Source organism: Idiotropiscis lumnitzeri, chromosome 19, assembly GCF_059441095.1.
Source record: "Idiotropiscis lumnitzeri isolate Australia: NSW breed Sydney's pygmy pipehorse chromosome 19, RoL_Ilum_1.0, whole genome shotgun sequence".
In the NCBI taxonomy this organism is placed as follows: Eukaryota; Metazoa; Chordata; class Actinopteri; order Syngnathiformes; family Syngnathidae; genus Idiotropiscis; species Idiotropiscis lumnitzeri.
Window position 1 is genome coordinate 4,900,976 of NC_142409.1, and position 17,609 is coordinate 4,918,584.

The 17,609-nt window shown below is 41.5% G+C and overlaps 2 protein-coding genes across 4 annotated transcripts in view; one reads left to right on the forward strand and one right to left on the reverse strand.

The window, feature by feature from the left end:
• Positions 1 to 1,071: 1,071 nt before the first annotated feature.
• arxa (aristaless related homeobox a) lies at positions 1,072 to 8,763 on the forward strand. The gene is made up of 5 exons (XM_088283131.1): positions 1,072 to 1,406; positions 2,538 to 3,093; positions 3,989 to 4,034; positions 6,467 to 6,798; positions 7,224 to 8,763. The coding sequence occupies exons 1-5, from the start codon at positions 1,232 to 1,234 to the stop codon at positions 7,483 to 7,485; spliced, it is 1,371 nt and encodes a 456-aa protein (XP_088139257.1). The 5' UTR covers positions 1,072 to 1,231; the 3' UTR covers positions 7,486 to 8,763.
• Positions 8,764 to 12,524: 3,761 nt separating this feature from the next.
• Positions 12,525 to 17,609, reverse strand: part of pola1 (polymerase (DNA directed), alpha 1) — a 37,865-nt gene continuing 32,780 nt past the window's right edge. For all 3 annotated transcript variants that reach the window (XM_088283489.1, XM_088283490.1, XM_088283488.1), the window contains one exon: positions 12,525 to 13,310. In XM_088283489.1, the coding sequence (XP_088139615.1) occupies positions 13,174 to 13,310 (137 nt within the window). In that variant the 3' untranslated portion in view covers positions 12,525 to 13,173. The remainder of the gene's footprint in view (positions 13,311 to 17,609) is intronic.

The window sequence follows — 17,609 nt, forward strand, 5'->3', positions numbered from 1 at the left end:
CCACAGTGAAGTCCCTGTGTGCAATCCCGGCTTCCCTTGCGGCACCTCATCACCCTCACTTTATAATAAGTCAGCCTCCCGTCTCCAGCAGAGAGCATGCAGAGTGACAGACATGCACATAACATTACATTCTCCATATGTATGCAAGGGAAATCTGATTTCCGAAAACATAGCACAATAAATGTCAAGCAATTACTTACAATCCGATGTACAGTATACTTTATCCAGGACTCCAGTCAAAAAAAAAATACCAAATATGCAGTCGTATTTACTATGAGATTATATCTCTTGGAATCCTAAACAGTGCTGCCGTTTTATAACAATTTTGAATTAATGTCATATTATGAGACACATGGCTATGCAATATATTTTCTATTAAAATTTGGAATCGTTCTGAGGTTTTCTAGTTAAATTAATGTATTGGGCAAGCAATTTGCGTCACACGAAAGAAGCAGACGTCATCCATATCTGGAGCCAGACACCGTTTTGAAAGGACGCATTTAGATTATATGTTAAAAAGATTGGCAAAAATATGTAACAAAATAATATTATCATAACAGAAAATACAAATGAATTCGTTTATTATTTGTTTACAATCCCCCCACGCGCAAGTGGTACTTTAAAATACCTATTTATTTATTTTTTAATACCGTTCTAGTACATGTGTATTGTTCTTAATATTATTATTATCATCATTGTTATTATTCGTCCGTTTCAATACAATAGTTTTTTTTTGTCAGTTGGTCATGCGCGACAAAATATTTGGGTCTGCAGTAAAAAACATACAGAAGTAGCATTTAACTTTTAGTTGTTGTTATTTTTCTGGCTTTAAAAATATTTTTTTAATTTGTCTCTGTTAAATTAAAGTGATGAAAAAAATAACTAAACTATATACTAAATATAATATAATACAATTAAATATAATAAAAGTAGAAATTAGATTAAGGTTCATTCCGTGTGGTGTAAAGGAGTCCATGTCAGCGTTTGTCGCCCTCCCCTCAAATTAACCTTAATGTAAAATATATAAAGCTGCTCCTCCGACTCTCCCTCGACACACACGCTAAGCCTGTCCACCAATCAGGAGGCGCCTCCACCGAGCCAGCACGTGCGTGTTCGCGAGAGTGTGAGGTGCGGGCTAGTGAGTTGCTGAGAAGCAGAGAGGAGCGAGGCAGGCGAGCCCCGTCTTGTGCACGGCAGACGACACAACTAAAGTGGCCGGAGAAGAGTCGACATGAGCGGCCACTTTGACGAGGACGTCCACGAAAGGGCTGAGAGGAAAGGCAGCAAGTCCCCCACACTTCTCTCCTCCTACTGCATTGACAGCATTCTGGGCCGCCGGAGCCCGTGCAGGGTCCGACTCATAAGCGCCCTGCCAGTCAGAAGGGAGCTCGAAAAGGCGCCGGAGGGTACGTTTCATTTTTTATTTACATCACTTTGTCATTAACTTGATAATTTTCCAAGTGAGACACTTCTTTGGTGAGCAACAAAAATGTTGTTGGCAACTTTGTTAGCGATGTTAACTTTATTGAGCCTTTTATTAATACAATTACGTTAGTGCTAATTTTGCTAAGGTCGGAAATTACTGCAAGTGTAAATTAGTTAACATATGACAAAATCTGATTTTGTTACCGATGCATCAAGGACTCATAACTGCGTCTTTTTACATTATTGCCCCGTTAAGTGTCTTTAAAAAATTGAGGTGTAATATATACATTTGTAAAGATATCTATTTTTAAAACGAAGCTGTTTTTTCCACAATTGCGCTGTTTAAGCGCAGAAAAACATACAGCACATAACTTCACATATATAACCTTGATATGTTTTAAGAGAAATAACATTTGTTATTGTGTATTTACTGTGATGCAGTGATGTCGACGTTTAATTTAAAATACAATTACATTACAATTGAATCACTGGGCAGTAAAAGAAACAAATAAACTTGGTGTTGCGTTTAGTCGTTTAGAATAACCCTACGAAAAGACAAATTAACTAAAAAACTAAAAGTTTTGTTTTATAAATTGAATAAAAATAAATAATAAATTAGATCGTTTCAAGTCGTATTGTTATTTTGCTATCGACCGAATAAAGTTGTCAACTATATTAGCATTTGGGATCTTTGGGGGCGCACTGAGAGATACAATCAAGTCGTTAAAGTTACATTTTTCTATTTTATTTGGATTTGAGGCACTCATAATACCTGAATGTAAAATTCATTTTACACTATCTTGCGTTGCCCAAGACGAAGCAAATCACGCACTCCGCGGGCATAAGAGATGTCTGCGTGAAAGGGGGCGATGCCTTGCTCAATGACAGCTCGACAGGAGCCAGGCAACATTAGCATCGTTTGATATTTTTGTCTAGTGGGATTTGAACTGTGATTCTCGAGTTCCTAAGCCCTAGTCCAAACAAATGAGGGGATGGTTCTCAAATTTCATTACGGTGTCATATTTTTTATTTTGTGTGTGTGTGTGGGGGGGGGGGGGGTCTTACCGGAGGTCGGGATCGTGTCCGATGAATTAACGTACTTTTCTGATCAGGGCCAACCAAAGAGCTTTCCCTGAGCGCTGACATGCACCTGCCCCCGAAGCTCCGCCGCCTGTACGGCCCCGGAGGCAAGTACCTCCAGGAGCAGGCGGACAAGCTGGAGCGCGAGCGGCTCCTTCTAGAAGGCGCCGCTGAGAGCCTCAAAATCATCCAGGCTCCGCAGGTGAGCATCAGCCGCAGCAAGTCGTACAGAGAGAACGCGACCCTGTGCCGAACCGAGGGCGAGCGGAGCCCCGGGGAGGGCTCGGAGGACAGCGGCGCGCCGGGCCTTGTGGAGCTCGGCGCGTTGAAGTTCGACGAGGACGCGGTGAAGACGGAGGAGGAAAGCTGCGGGGACGCGGCCGCTAGCCCGTCGCCCAAAGATGAGGAGAGGGAGGGCATGAACGCCGGGGACGGGGAGGACAGCGTGTGTCTGTCGGCGGGCAGTGACTCGGAGGAGGGCATGATGAAGCGCAAGCAGAGACGATACAGGACTACCTTCACCAGTTACCAGCTGGAGGAGCTGGAGAGGGCTTTCCAAAAGACGCACTACCCCGACGTCTTCACCAGGTAACGCCCTCATTTCATTCATCTAGCCTTTATTCAGATTTTTCTGCAAATCTACAAATCAACTAATTTTACCTCATCCGAATGACCTAAATGATAGTATTTTGGTTATTATTTACAGTAATATTTATTTTTAAAATAATAAAAGTCCGCTATATGCATGTACATTTATCGAATGCAATTTCTCCATAACAGCGTCATCGTTATGGGCATTATCATAAATGGGTTCCATCAGATACATGCCTCACTTAGCTCTCAAATGTTAAAAAATCATTTCTAAATTACTTTCCAAATCAATATAAAAAATACATACATTACACTTAAAAAAACTGACACAAACAGTCTTAATAAATCAATAAATATTTGCCATGTGAGTTGTAAATTCATATATTATAAAATGTAAATTACACGCGACTATCAATGTATTTATAAAGACTGTAATTTCACTTCTGGAATTGTTGCAGCCTCTTTTATGGCTTGAAGATTATTTTTTTTGTAACACGTTTCTATTGGGATTAAAGTATTCATATTTTCACAGCGTATTTTGTGAGTCTCATGTGCGCGGCAGCTGAAGGGAGCTTCAATTGCTTTTGTGCGTGGCAGACTCGTTTGGATGTCATTATTCCAGCCATTATGTTGTTACAGTGACAGGGCCGGGATGGGGGGGGGGGAGAAAAAAAATCTAACAATCACTAGGCCTATTTCCACCGAATGCAGACAGGGAAAATAGAACATGTACAATGATGTCTTTTAGTTCTAGCAAGTGGGATAAGAAAAAGAAAAACGAAAAGAATCGAGGCTATTTTTTGCCAAATGTATTGTTGACAAAGCACAACAGGAATGGACAAAACAATTTAAAACGCTGAATTTCTTTTCTGTTTTCTTCTTTTATGTACAGAGAAGAGCTCGCCATGCGTTTGGATCTGACCGAAGCCCGAGTGCAAGTAGGTGTCTTTATCTCTTATGTTTAATGTCAATCGCCCACTTTTAGTCATTACGTCACAACCCACTTAAATTGGGAAAAAATTGAATGTATTCTTCAAAAAATACTCAGACGTCATAAGCATTCCAGATAGAATTATCAAGAAAATGCAATGTCGATTTAAATCGATATTCTGCCTTGACAAAGATAATTGCGCATTGCATCGTAAATCTGCTTCCAAATCAGACACTGACAGAAAATAAAAAAAAACACTTCTCAGTGTGATTCAGTGCGACAATATTACAATTAAACGAATGCCGCTGCATGACTGTGTCAAAAGTGAGCATTATCACCTTTTGAAAGGCAGTTTTTCCACAGTCCTTGTGTCATTATTATTATCTGTGTAGGTGGGCAAAAATGGCAAGTATTTCTAGGTGAAATAAACACATAAAACTGTTTGACTGTTAAAATTCTATTATTTTATTTTTGATTAGCTGAAACATCCGGATATTTGCGTCACTGGTGCAATACGAGGTGCTCATTTATGACTGTAAAACGTGTTTAATGGGGAGGGGCTGACGACAAATAGCGTGCTCGACAAGAACCACTTCCGGTTATTGGCGCTTTATCTCGCGCGTGATCGCTCTTTAGCGGCAATTAAGCGATTCATAAAGCGCTCACTTAGTGCACGAGTAAATATATTGCCGGGACAGGGCGGTATTTGGATTCCCATCAGAAGGAAAAAGGGGAGGCGTGGTTAGGGGGGGGGGTGGGGGGGTTTGGGTAATGCTATTTGATTTCCTATTCCGTGATTGCAGTTAGACCAGCATTGATCCCATGCTTTGCACTTGGGAGCGAATGAGAGGCCATTAAAGGTGTTTGCTCCTACCTCCTCCCTCCCTCGGAGCCCACTCTCGCGCTAGTGCGCTGAAAGCGTGCGCGTGCGTGCCCAAAGCGGGGGCTCATAACCACAGAGACAGTTCAAACAAGGCTGGAGGGTCAATGGCCGACGGTGATACAACAGATGTCTCTTTAGGGGGCTGGAGGTGAACAAATCACTTAGCGGGCGCCATCAGGAGGTGATAAAAACTCATAAATTCCCCAGGGGCTGTGTAATGCTAAACAGCCCTCTGGGAATCGTGCGTGAGTGTGTGCGTGTGTACTGTCGCTGTCGCTCAATCACTTTGCTCCTGTTGACATTTTGCTCTTTGTGCGTCTGCAGTGCAAACTGGCCAGCAGCGAGAGTGGGTGCGTGGGAAAGTTAAATACTCCCACTTGCTCTACATCGCTTTAAAGAATTTAATTTAAAGCGCATTAATTGTCATTGGAGCCAGTTCAGCGGCAATTTTGTGGGTCTTTAGTCAACAGAGCTTTTAATTACCTCAACCACCCCCTCCAACCCAAGCCAGGCTACAAAAACACGTTTAATTAGACAGAAAGTAGATTTAAGGGGGCTGCTAGTTGGCACGGTTTACCTTGCGCGTAATTACCGTAATTCCAGTCCACCTGAAAAGGAGAACAGCGTTCAATATTTTTAAAAGCACTTAATCACTGATGTGATGCAAAGTTATTTTAGTGGAGAAACAAATTAAAACTAAAATTGAAAAGAAAAAAATATTTTTGATAAAACTTCGAAAAAAAATATTTCTGAACTCATTTTAGGTAAATTCATTTTCGTATTGGTGTATGTCTGTAAAAAAGGATGATCAAACAGTCATTTGCGAATTGTAGTTTAATTTATTACACATTAATTATGGTGACCTTTATTAATATTATTTTATCTTGCACTCAGGAAATACTCCATAGATTAAAAAAAAACTAATTAAGCAAATCAAAAACAAAGCATTTTTGAAATTATACAAACTACCAGATTAATGTGATTCAATGCAAAATATGTTGAAGAAAATAGCCCATTTACATTAAGAATGTTTGATTGTTTTGATTGGCAATGTCAGAGAAGTATTAAATTTACATTGACCGGTAGTTATCTTTTTGTGAATGAGAATGGAAGCTGACTGCATCTTAGTGGGAGGTGTTTATTATATTTTGGTTACACTCTTATTAGGGGCAACCTATGCCAAAACTCATGATACAGGTGTAGCTTTATGCTTCTAACTTTAAGTATTATCTTTTTAAGGGCAGATTTGTATTTATTTATTTACTTGGAAACAACAGCTTACTTGAGTTTTTTCCCACTTGCGGGGCATGTGCACAAATGGGCCCTCGGTGGTGCTTAAGCACTTTCCCATTTGCCCTGGATGGAAAAAAAATGCTCATTTTGATTTTTTTTGTCTTATCAATATTAAAAACAAATAAAAAATACACACTTTTTGTCTCTCAAAATTGTTCAATAATTTGGGCAATGGTTGCCCTTTTTTGGTAGGTGTGGTTAACAAAATATGCTTGAATATACCTAATAAAGCGTGTTGAATTACCTTGCCTGTGTTCCTCCAGGTGTGGTTTCAGAACCGGAGGGCCAAGTGGAGGAAGCGTGAAAAAGCGGGGGTTCAGGCCCACCCAGCAGGCCTGCCCTTCCCAGGCCCTTTGGCGGCAGGCCACCCTCTCAGTCACTACCTGGAAGGAGGACCCTTCCCGCCACACCCGCACCCCGCCCTCGAGTCGGCATGGACGGCCGCCGCAGCAGCCGCCGCCGCCTTCCCCGGCCTTGCTCCGCCACACCACAACGGTTCCGCGCCTCCTCTGGCCACCCCGCTCGGCTTGGGCACTTTCCTGGGCACGGCCGCCATGTTTCGCCACCCGGCTTTCATCGGGCCCACTTTTGGGAGGTGAGCTCCACCTGTTCTATTTCTATTCATTTATACACTAACCACTTTCTGGGAAGGTCACCCTCCAAATGACAGCAAGCGCTCGAACTAATGACAGATGCTTCCACACTTTGCTATTTATCGCGGGGTGTCTGATTAGAAATGTTTCACTGCTAACCATTCGCAGTGTGGTGTGTAATCACTGCCAAATGTCTTAATAAATTAACCAAATGTGTGATACTGCAAAACAAGCTGTGAAGAGGGCTGACACTGCAAACACCACATGTCACAATTAGCTCCTCATTTGCCACGAGGGACACTGAAAGCCTTAATTAACGGGAAATGTGTCTTCCTCCTCTTCTGCCATCACATTTTCATGTTATGTCAAAAGAGAATCAGCTTGGAGTGGAATTAAAAGGAAAACTCTCCATGTTGCATGCATGCAGGCTCTTCTCCAGTATGGGTCCTCTGACCAGTGCTTCCACCGCCGCGGCACTCCTGCGGCAGCCTGCCCCCACTGTCGACAACTCCCACACGGGCACTATCCACCCAGACCCAACCCCTTCTTCCGCCCCCTCATCCTCAGCTGCGGCGGACCGTCGAGCCTCCAGTATTGCCGCCTTGCGCCTCAAGGCCAAGGAACACTCGGCTCAGCTCACCCAGATCAACATCCTGCCCCCCGGCGCAGCGGGGAAGGAGGTGTGCTGAACATATCGAGGCCTCCCTCTCCCATTCGATGATACCCCTGCCACTGCTCTTCGACCCCCAACATAGTAGCACGACCAAAGTCACATAAACACTGACGAATAACAGAAGATACACTGAGCATGGGTGATACATTTACAGACTCTCCGGCCACAACAATTTAATGAGATCCGAAACTAGAGTGTGTCCAAAAGAAACCTGATCTAACAAAAATATAGATACTACATATATTTGTCAAATTTGGGGTATGTTATGAGGCAAATCAAGAACTAAAAAAAACTCTCATAATACGTTACAGCACACAAAAGGAGTCAATAATAAACAGTTCTACATGAATTGCTCACAGTTAATCAAAATGGTGTTTATAAAGACCAATTCGTTTTATACAGTTTTTGTTCCGGATCTAATTAGATTGTTCACATGTACCTATAATGTTCTAGCCGTATCTTTACTTCAACCAGGCAAGAGGAACCTTGGCCCCATGGGTCATATACATAATCGGGTCAACCAATGCGATTTTAAAAACAATTTGTTCGCTAGTTAAATAAAATTTTCAGAAATTGAATATGGCCCGCAGAGCACTAAAGGTTCCCCACGCTGGATTTAAGAATGTTTTACAACAAAATGGACATCATTAAAAAGCATTTCAACTTATGTTAAGCTATCGGAGATGCAATGTAGGTAAATTGTGAAGCATGAATTAAAAGAATCACTCGCACAACTACTACTTCAGTTCATTTGAAGGCATTGATGAGGGCTGAGCCAATGGCACAAAAAGCCGGCCACAGCCCCCCCCCCCCGATTATGTGTCCAGCCACCCGCACAGAACCAAAGGAAAACGGTCCACAGACCTGACTTGAGTCTTCTCTGCAAGCATTACTTCTCTCCCGCTGCTCAGCTGTCCTCAGGCCACGTACGGTGTCCAGTCCAACCTCAGGACACGAGAGCCAAGCTGGGACGTCTCGAATGACTGCGTGAAAGAAAGCTGTACATATTGTGTCAAGAGGGAGGACAAAAATCAGTCAAAAAAAGTGATGCGTTTTCAAAACAGAAGCTTGTGTATATTTCAGGAGGCCATGTTTTGATAAGTTGCACTCGGTGTAGTGTGTGATGAATGTCACCTTGTGTAGAACTCCATCTGTGTTTTATGAATTATTAGATTTTTAGATCATTATTTATGTTTAAACGTCGCCCCTCCGCTCCCATGAACTGAGAAGTCTAATCTGAATAAATGACCTTCATGAAATGAGGTCTTTTGGCATTCAGAGCTGAAATGACATATAGAACTATTAATAAAAAGTGTTATGAGGAGATGCTGCTTTTTCTTTTAACATTTTCAAACTATCGGTTTGCCGCACCATGGGGCAAAAAAAAAAAAAAGTGGGTGACATATTTCAGTTGTGTCTCTCCTCTTGAGGCGAGTTGACAAAATAGAGACCATATATTCATGAGCTTAATCCCCAACATGTGAAAGGAGGCACAAAGGCGAGGGGTTTTCAATTAGATCCACCACTTTAGCTGGGCGGGTGGCGACAAAACTTCCTTGAAAAAAAAGGCTTAGAGCCGCTAAATTGGTCTTAACATCTGTAATGCCGTGTCGCTGGAAGTGAGTCCTCTTTGTCATTAATGAAGTAACAAACCACTTCATCAGCCGGCTTTCACGCACATAAACCTCGCACGGTTAATTCCACCCCTCCCAATCCACCCAATTCCCCCTCCTCCCCCCAAGAGGATCTTACTTGATGTGGGGGCTATTACAGCAATCAATGCACATTCTCCTCCGTTTGACCCATCTTTGGTACCCGTGTAAATCGCGTGAAATTACCCAGAGGATTAATTTAGTCCCTCTTTTGATTGAATGCCGCAGTGAAAAAGCCTCCTCTTCTTCCCTCGGTGGACTTGTTTTGCAGGTCCGACACCTGTTAATCACTCAATTTACTCCAAACAAGAGGGAATAAGAACACAGCTGACAAGGGGGGGGGGAGTTATATTGGGCAAATTACTTCTCATGTCTTCACATATTTACACAGGCCTCATGCAGGGGACACACCTGCTGCTGCAAAAATGATGCATATTACATATACACGTATATACACATATATGCACACATATATACATATACATATACATATATATATACATATATATACATATACACACACATATATATATATATATATACACATATAGAATTATGTATATAAAATTATGTGTATATAAATAAAGCATTTGCATTATGAATGTCTGTCTAGCTTAATACGAACTAATGCAAACTGCCAAAGACGGCCTATCGAGTAACCACTGCATATAAAAAACATCATCAATGAATAAAAACAAAAGTAAAAAAAAAAAAAAAAAAAATCACAACGCATCTCAGAATTTGGTAATTTTCACATTTTCCACAAATTTATACCATTGGTCAGTCCGCACGTGTGGGTGTGATATTTCAAAATTATTGCGCAATCTAAATCGTTGAAAATCGCTTGCACACTTTGACAATGCAATGTTAATGGTTGAACAAAAATGCCGTTGTTGGAGTGTAATATTTAGGAGGCACGACGATTCCGCACCACGCCAGTGATACGAAGTTGTGTTTAGTTGTGTTATTTTAATTTGTGGTGAAAGTTACTTCCGGTTGCGTTCAGGCATATAAGCAACGCATATACTGTTTGAATGCAAAACACTCACAGGCGTATATGAATTATCATCTGAGGAACAACTCACCGGAATCATGGCATTTTCAAAAAATGTCAGTGTTGCGGTAATGACGTCTACTACAATGCATGGTGGTCAATAAATCACAACCTCCTGTTTTTTTCCCCCCGTTTAGGAAAAACAAAGGCGTCTATTGAAGGTGCAGGGGGGAATACTGATTTGTGGTGCGTCCTTCATTTATTTATGTAGACACCACATTTGTAATGTCCGTGACCACACTCCCATGTGACAGGTTAGTCCAGGTATCCCTCCTACTGGATCCCTTGCTTACCTCAACCCATGCCCACCCCTCCCTCATAACCTCCTCATGGTCTTGATTTGGCCCCTGATTTGGAATCCCGGGCCCTCATTTCTCACACCACGTCCCAAGCAGAGAGGAGAATAGGCCCAATCACTCCACGGACTCAGCCGGATCAGTCCTCACTCACTCAGTCGCTGGGAGTGGAGCTTCCAATGCGCTTTGATGAACAGCCCCCACCCCTTTACGTCGCCTCCCCTCCCCAGGCCCCGTGAAAGAGCTGAATAGCGGGGGCCACGGCACTCCGCTCCCCTCTCGGGTTGCCCCTTAATTCCTCGTCTCCCTTGCTCTCATCCAATTAGCTCAGTGTATTAAGCGGTTTATCGTCTCATAACCGCCCTTTCAGCTCCAACAAGAGAGACACTTTGCAATAGGGCCAGCTCTCCTTTTGACACCCTCTCGGCCGCTTGTAGTTCCAGCGCGCTATGAATAACAGCCACAGAATGGAGGACTAATTCCCTCATCAAAGCCTACCTTGTCCATCGCTGGTCAAAACGACAAGCAATAAAGCTTAACATCACAATACAAAGAGACTTGTTCGACCTTATTAGCTTAGCGGGGTCGAATTAATGCGAGGGACTCCATTTGACTGGTTTTACGGCGGACCAGGACAATACAAGAACCTCACTGCTAGTGCGAACAGCAGGCTTCTGCTGAGAGATGTGGCTGATTAGATCCGAAGAGCAAAAAAAAAAAAAAAGAATAAAATCAAACAGGCTGAGTAGCTGGAGGAGATTATAGAAATAAATAAATATGTAAAGTTCCTGCAACTTAAATACAAGCTCGCTCTCAGGCAGCATGTTTGATTCATTGTGAATCATGATTTAACTGCACGGTCCACTTAAGGCTGCCTTTGCAAGTCACAATGGTTTCAAGTGATTTGTGAGGCGGGCAGAGTTTATGGAAATGTAAACAGCAGGACAGAGTTGGAAGAGGAAATCAATTGAATGTATTAACAACGGCGAGAACACTTTAATGGACTCAACTTTAACCACAACACAGGAAATTCAACCTGATTGTGGGAAATAACTACATATACTACACCAATAAGTACACCTGAAAAGCCTAACGAGATCTAATACGGGAGCTGTAGCAAAGATATTACAGTTTTGTTTTGATTGGCACCGTCAGTCAAATTTTAGAACCCATTGTGGCCCGCCACCCCTACCCCACTTCCCCCACTCTAGCTCCGCCAGCGCTTAAACCGCATATACTTGGCAAATGTAATCATTCAAATCTGTCACTCACCTGTGTCCAACTTCAAAGGCCTTTCTTTTCATTGACGATATGCAAACTTTCAAAACAATAAATGAGGAACACCTGTAGTCATCATTTGAATATTTATACCTCGACAATAATAAAATGTTTTTATTGACCACTTGGACAAGGAATAATGCAACCGCAGTACCATATTTTCCGGACAACAAGGCGCACCCGCATATAAGCCGCAGCAACCATAAAAAATTAAAATAAATAATGATAATAAAAAAAAAACAAGCCGCACCGGGGTATAAGCCGCAATTTTCCATGTTGAAATAAAATTAATTGCTTACTGCATGTACAGAACGATTTTGTACTGGCAATGCATATAAAGGTATATAAACAGATTGTTAAAACAGTGCTTTTAACACGGAAACTACTTTGCTAATTAAAAAAGAACAGACCCAAGAGAAAGAAAAAAAAAAAAAATCAAGATTTATTTCGCATATTTTCTGAACTACAGAGCGCCCATAATGGTGAAAGAAAAATCCGCAGAAAAGCCGCAACGTTGTATTCGCCGCATGGTTCAAAATCTAGGAAAAAAATATCAGCTTATAGTCCGGAAAATACGGTAATTATTATTGTGGTTGCGGTGGTCAAAATGCATCTTGAAGAGGTGTTATAAGCACAATAAAATGCTACATTAATTTCTTTCACTATGTCAATCAAAAGGAATCGATACTACAGCAGCATTCGGTTTACCTAATGCGATCACTGAGATCATGTTGAAAAAAAAGGCTGCGGCGAGCAACAGCAGTGACAAGATAAATACCATTTATTTATCTTTTTATTGTTTCAGTATCAAAGAGACTCTCAGCAATATGAAAACGACAATACAAATGACTCGAGTAATTACAACACCCGACAGCAAATGACAAGCGTTAAAAACACATTGTGAAGTGATAATCTGACAAGTTGGGCGAGGGGGAGTGAGGGAGAGGCGTGAAACGGGGATGAAAACAGTTAAACGGTGGCGGCGCAGGAGAACATTTGCTGCTCGATGCCGAGACAAAAGAGCGATTGGGACGGCAACACGTGTGGTCTCCTCTTACCAAAGTCAACTCTTTCATCCTTTTATCATCCTGACATGTGACACACACACACATGCACGTACGCGCGCACAAACGGAGGATGAATGGAGGTAATCAGAACAAGTGTTCATTGGTTTCAGGCATCCAGTAGTCCGAGTGGTCGAGGTCGCTATCATTATCTAATTAGGGGCTTTTGGACTATACAGAATTTTTCTGGCGATAAGTCATTTTTGCACACACGGAGAGACGGTCTGTCATTTAGATGTCATTACTTGCCTTTTTCTCTGGATGATGGGGGTCAATACGTGAGAGGTGTGAATGATTGGGCTTTAAAATGTGTACCAGGGCCATTAGATGAACAAAGAAATATGATCCTCCATCCCGTTTTTACTTGAGGGTGGAGAAGGCTTGGAAGAGTTTGGCCAGGTTAATTTCCGAGTAGCCACTGGCGGCGAGCGCTTTCTCCGGCACTTCCTTCAGCTTCCGGTACACCTCCTTTTCTTTGTTCCACCAGCCAGCGCGAGCTAAAGGGGGGGAGGGAAAAAAATAGGACGGAAATGTCTTAGCCTCAATAACATGAATTGGATCAAACATAAAACTGAGGAACATGTGGTGAATAACACAGAGGAAGACAATTTTTGTTGAGTTATTTCAGTTCAACTAATTTCTGCAAAAATCAAAAATTGACCTCAGTTTTTCCCTCTATCATGTCAAATTTTTGCGCTATAGGATCCCTGTTTTCTTAAAAAAAAAAAAAAAAAAAAAAAAGTGTTTGGACTCAATGTAAAAGTAATACTAAAATTTATGTTACGAGCTTTAAAAATTGAAAAAAACATCCCAGCATAAAACCAAACTGAATTGGCAAAGGTAATCTAAGATAATCCTTTTAAATCCTACTTTCTGTTTGCAGATATTGAAAGTACTCCCCTATTGGGAGCTGCACACACCTCTCACTGCACTCTCAATTGTGACTGCACAAAGAAGTTGCCCCGTGGCTGGAGATGAGTCCAATCATAAGAAGATGGCATGTGTTTCTACGGCTAATCGGTAGAATTTTGCTTATCTGGTAAGCAAGAAAAACTTGAGTTTTGAAGATAAAATGGAATCAGCATGTCGATTTTAGTTTTCATCCGCATCAAACTAACTCAACAGATTTTTTTTCTTTTTTTGTCAAATTGTTCCCCAGTGTTATAAATCTCCTGAATAAGTATTTACCTGGAGATGCTTTGCTATCTCCCGTAATGCGATCACTTTGCAGGTCGGGATGGAGATCACACAATTGGACCGACCGCTCGATGGCGGCGCAAGCACAGAGGAACAAGGGATCAATACAGGAGTTCAGCGAGAGCGTTAAGTCGATACCTCGTGTGTTATCCCTTCAGGTGGGCCGCTGTGAGACGACTGATAGCATCTCAGACAGGATGGCCGCCATTGGCTAAATCTTCCCAACGATACAGCAAGCGAGGAGAGCGCATCAAATGTCATAAAACTCAGTAATAGCACACTATCGGACCCAAGAGGGATAATGGCGCAGCTGAAGGGAACGCAATTAAGACGGTCCAACGCTCATCTGATTACGCCACTCTCGTGTTGTGTAGGTCAAAAATCACATATGGCTCCATTTATTTCTGATTGCAATTTTCTTTCATTACTGTATATTTAATTAGAACTTTTGTTGGTTGTATACTAGCATCTTGCACTTCAACTTCCAAAACTTGAATTCAAATGTACAATGGCGTGTCAATAGCATTTTATGTATGTGTCACATTTAGCTCGCGGCGATTGATTATTTTATTGAAATCTTTACTTCAAACATGTTAAAAGTGAAATAAAAAAATAAATAAAAAACATTATTGCCAAGCATCCATTGTGAGTAAATTGAAAAAAGTGGCAGTGGTTTTAACACTCCTCGTCATCGTCGATGTTTTCAACGCTCGACGGCGCCGGTGAAATGACCTGTGAGCGATGTGAACCACGCAGCGGCTGCTTCTTTCGTTTGTTTGACGAACGAAGCGTCATCGTTTGACGTACTGCAACTCTATCGCCGACGTCTTGCTTGGATTTGTATGCTTTTTTTTTTTTTGTCAAAAAGCTATCCATTCGGCTTAATTCTTTCGTTTTTTCACTCATCCTACTATTACTATACTCTCTCCAGTCTCAACCCGCTACTCCACCATCCCCTACTCCTACAAGTCATCATTCTCTTCTTCTTCAACAGGACCCATGCATGATTACTGGCCTATCTTAAACTTGCTGCCACCTGCTGGCCTTTTTTTCTTCTTCAAAATAACATTGTTGTCAAGCCTTATCCTTCAGTCAGAAGCTGCGTGAGACCCTCCTGTACACTCGCATAAAAAAGAAAAAAGAAAGACGTATAAATACGTCTTCGGTAGGCGGGGACTAAATTTCAGCAGATGGATTAAATGAGTTGAATTGTCTTGTGTTAACAGCAAATTTCAACAGGGATTTCCAAACAGCTTGAAGCAAGCATGCTTCATCTCTTGCAGAACTGAGCGAAACTGTGAGAACGGGCACTAAGGATACTTTTCATAATCTAAATGGTGTGTTTTAATCAATGTAAGCATGTTTCAAAATTGGAATGTATTTAAATTGTGTGGGAAGGGTTAGACTGGGTGAAACAAACTAGGTCATTGATTGCCAATAGTAACCTCGAAACATCGTGTCTTGATCGAACACCCCCTTTAGGTCGTATTCTAAACCACTTACATTTTTCATCACCAACATGTACATTTATGTACAAAGGATGCATTGGGAAAAAGTCTAAGAAGGCTTTCAAAAGAACATGTTTCAGAAGCTTTTTTTTTTTTTTTTTTAAGTGGTAACCAAGAGAGTTCATTAAGCACATTAACACAGAAAGGCGGCGTAAATATGGGACCCTTAACGAGGAAATGCAATTCCAGATGTTCCCTAAACACGCACATGTCCATATGGCCAGATCTCCTGTCTTGTCCTTCCTTCTTCCTGCTACATTAGTGCGTGCTGTCTAAATAGAAGCCTACCGAATGGCCACGAGAACAAAGGTTAGATACACAGAAGCGTGCACGCACGCACACACCTGATGTGGTTGACTTCCACGGCATCAGCAAGTATCATGAGAACATACTCGTGCTAACGGGGACATGGATGGTAGGAGAAGGAAGACACAAACGATTTATCTGGGTAATAGAAGGGGGGTGGGTGTGATGATGCATGATCAAGCGAACGCAATCATGTCATCATTTTCTAAAAAGGTAGAAAATCATCCACCCCCCCCCCCTCCATCCATTACTCTTCCTCCCCTCACCGCTGCCTCAATCACAAATCGGTGAATAGATAAAGGATTTAAAAATAGAATAGAGAACAAGTTGGAGAAGTATGCATAGAGGAGTTCCTACAAATAACCTCCAGTAAAGCGATAAGTCTGGAAAGTCGAGATGAAATTTCCATAAATAGTGCCGTTTAGCGACTAAACTGTAAGTGAGTAGAAAATTATTTGTTAGGGTGCTTTTATTTTGGGGGGGGGGGTTGTGTATTCGTGAAGTAAGAATCACTGGCCATTGATGAGTTGACGGGGATTTACATGTATGGATTGTATAACTGCCTTAAATTAGATTATTGTATTTGGGATTTGTTTTCTTCACTATGGGGAATATTAAGGAACTTTTTGTTTTTCTTAAAACGGATTGGAGAATATCTCAGAATGTTCTGAGTTATTAAAGAGCGGATGGGCGTGAGATGACGGGTTTATTAGAACCCGCCATGTTTGTCTGTTTAATCGCGATGAACCTTGTTTGACCATTTCATGGTCCTTAATGTTTCAACTTTTACGTTTATATAGACTGTGCTTAAAATTAGTATGCAAATTATATATTTTGCAGATTTTTCTAAATAATCGATGCTAGCATAATTGAAGTCCTCAACTGCTTTTTTTTTAATGTTTTTTAAACATGATGAGTATTTTTTTTTTCTGAAAACAGAAACACATTAAAATGCATTGTTCCACATTATGCACAAGACATTAGATTGGTTATAAAGAATTGAAAATAGTCATTTGCTGAATTTGCAGCATTAGTCGGTCATATTTACTGTAATCAAAAGTTATTAAAATAAAAAACAACGTAAAATTAAAAATGAAAATGGGAGCGTTTATTTGCAAACTGCTTCACAATTCTTCAATCCATTGAACTTGTAAGGTCGTGCCACTTATCAAATTCACCCACACTTGGTGGGTTGGCGGGCGTTAATGTCACGCACTGACTTTCAGATACGATTAATCAACAATCATTTGCACATATTTGACCCGAATCTGAAGGATTAACAAATCAATTCTGATGATAAGACTGATTGATTAGAATGAAAAAAAAAAAGAGAAGATATAAGGATTGATGCACTTCACCACTTTCAAACACACTCGACTGCCCCGACAAAAATGTCGACACACACACACACGCGCACACACAGTGAACATATCAGGGGTTATCTTGGCTCTAACTAAAGTGTCGCAACATACCCGCGCACACGCTAGCAGCACTGGGCACGAGCACGTCAAGGCTCTGCACGCTCTAACTAGGTGTAAATACAATAACAAGCCTGTAATTAAGTGAGCATGATGAAGTTAATGGAGATCGGCCATCGTGTCGGCCGCCTACATGAATATTCTATTAGGCTGGTGGTGGCGGGCAGCTGGAATAGCAGTTAATTTAATCACCACTCGGAGCACGGGGGAAACTTCTTTGTGTGAGTGTAATTGCACAGAATGAATAATTGATTCGACAATCGCACCCACGGACTTGGCCATGCCGCAGAAAGGAAAGGGAGGATGA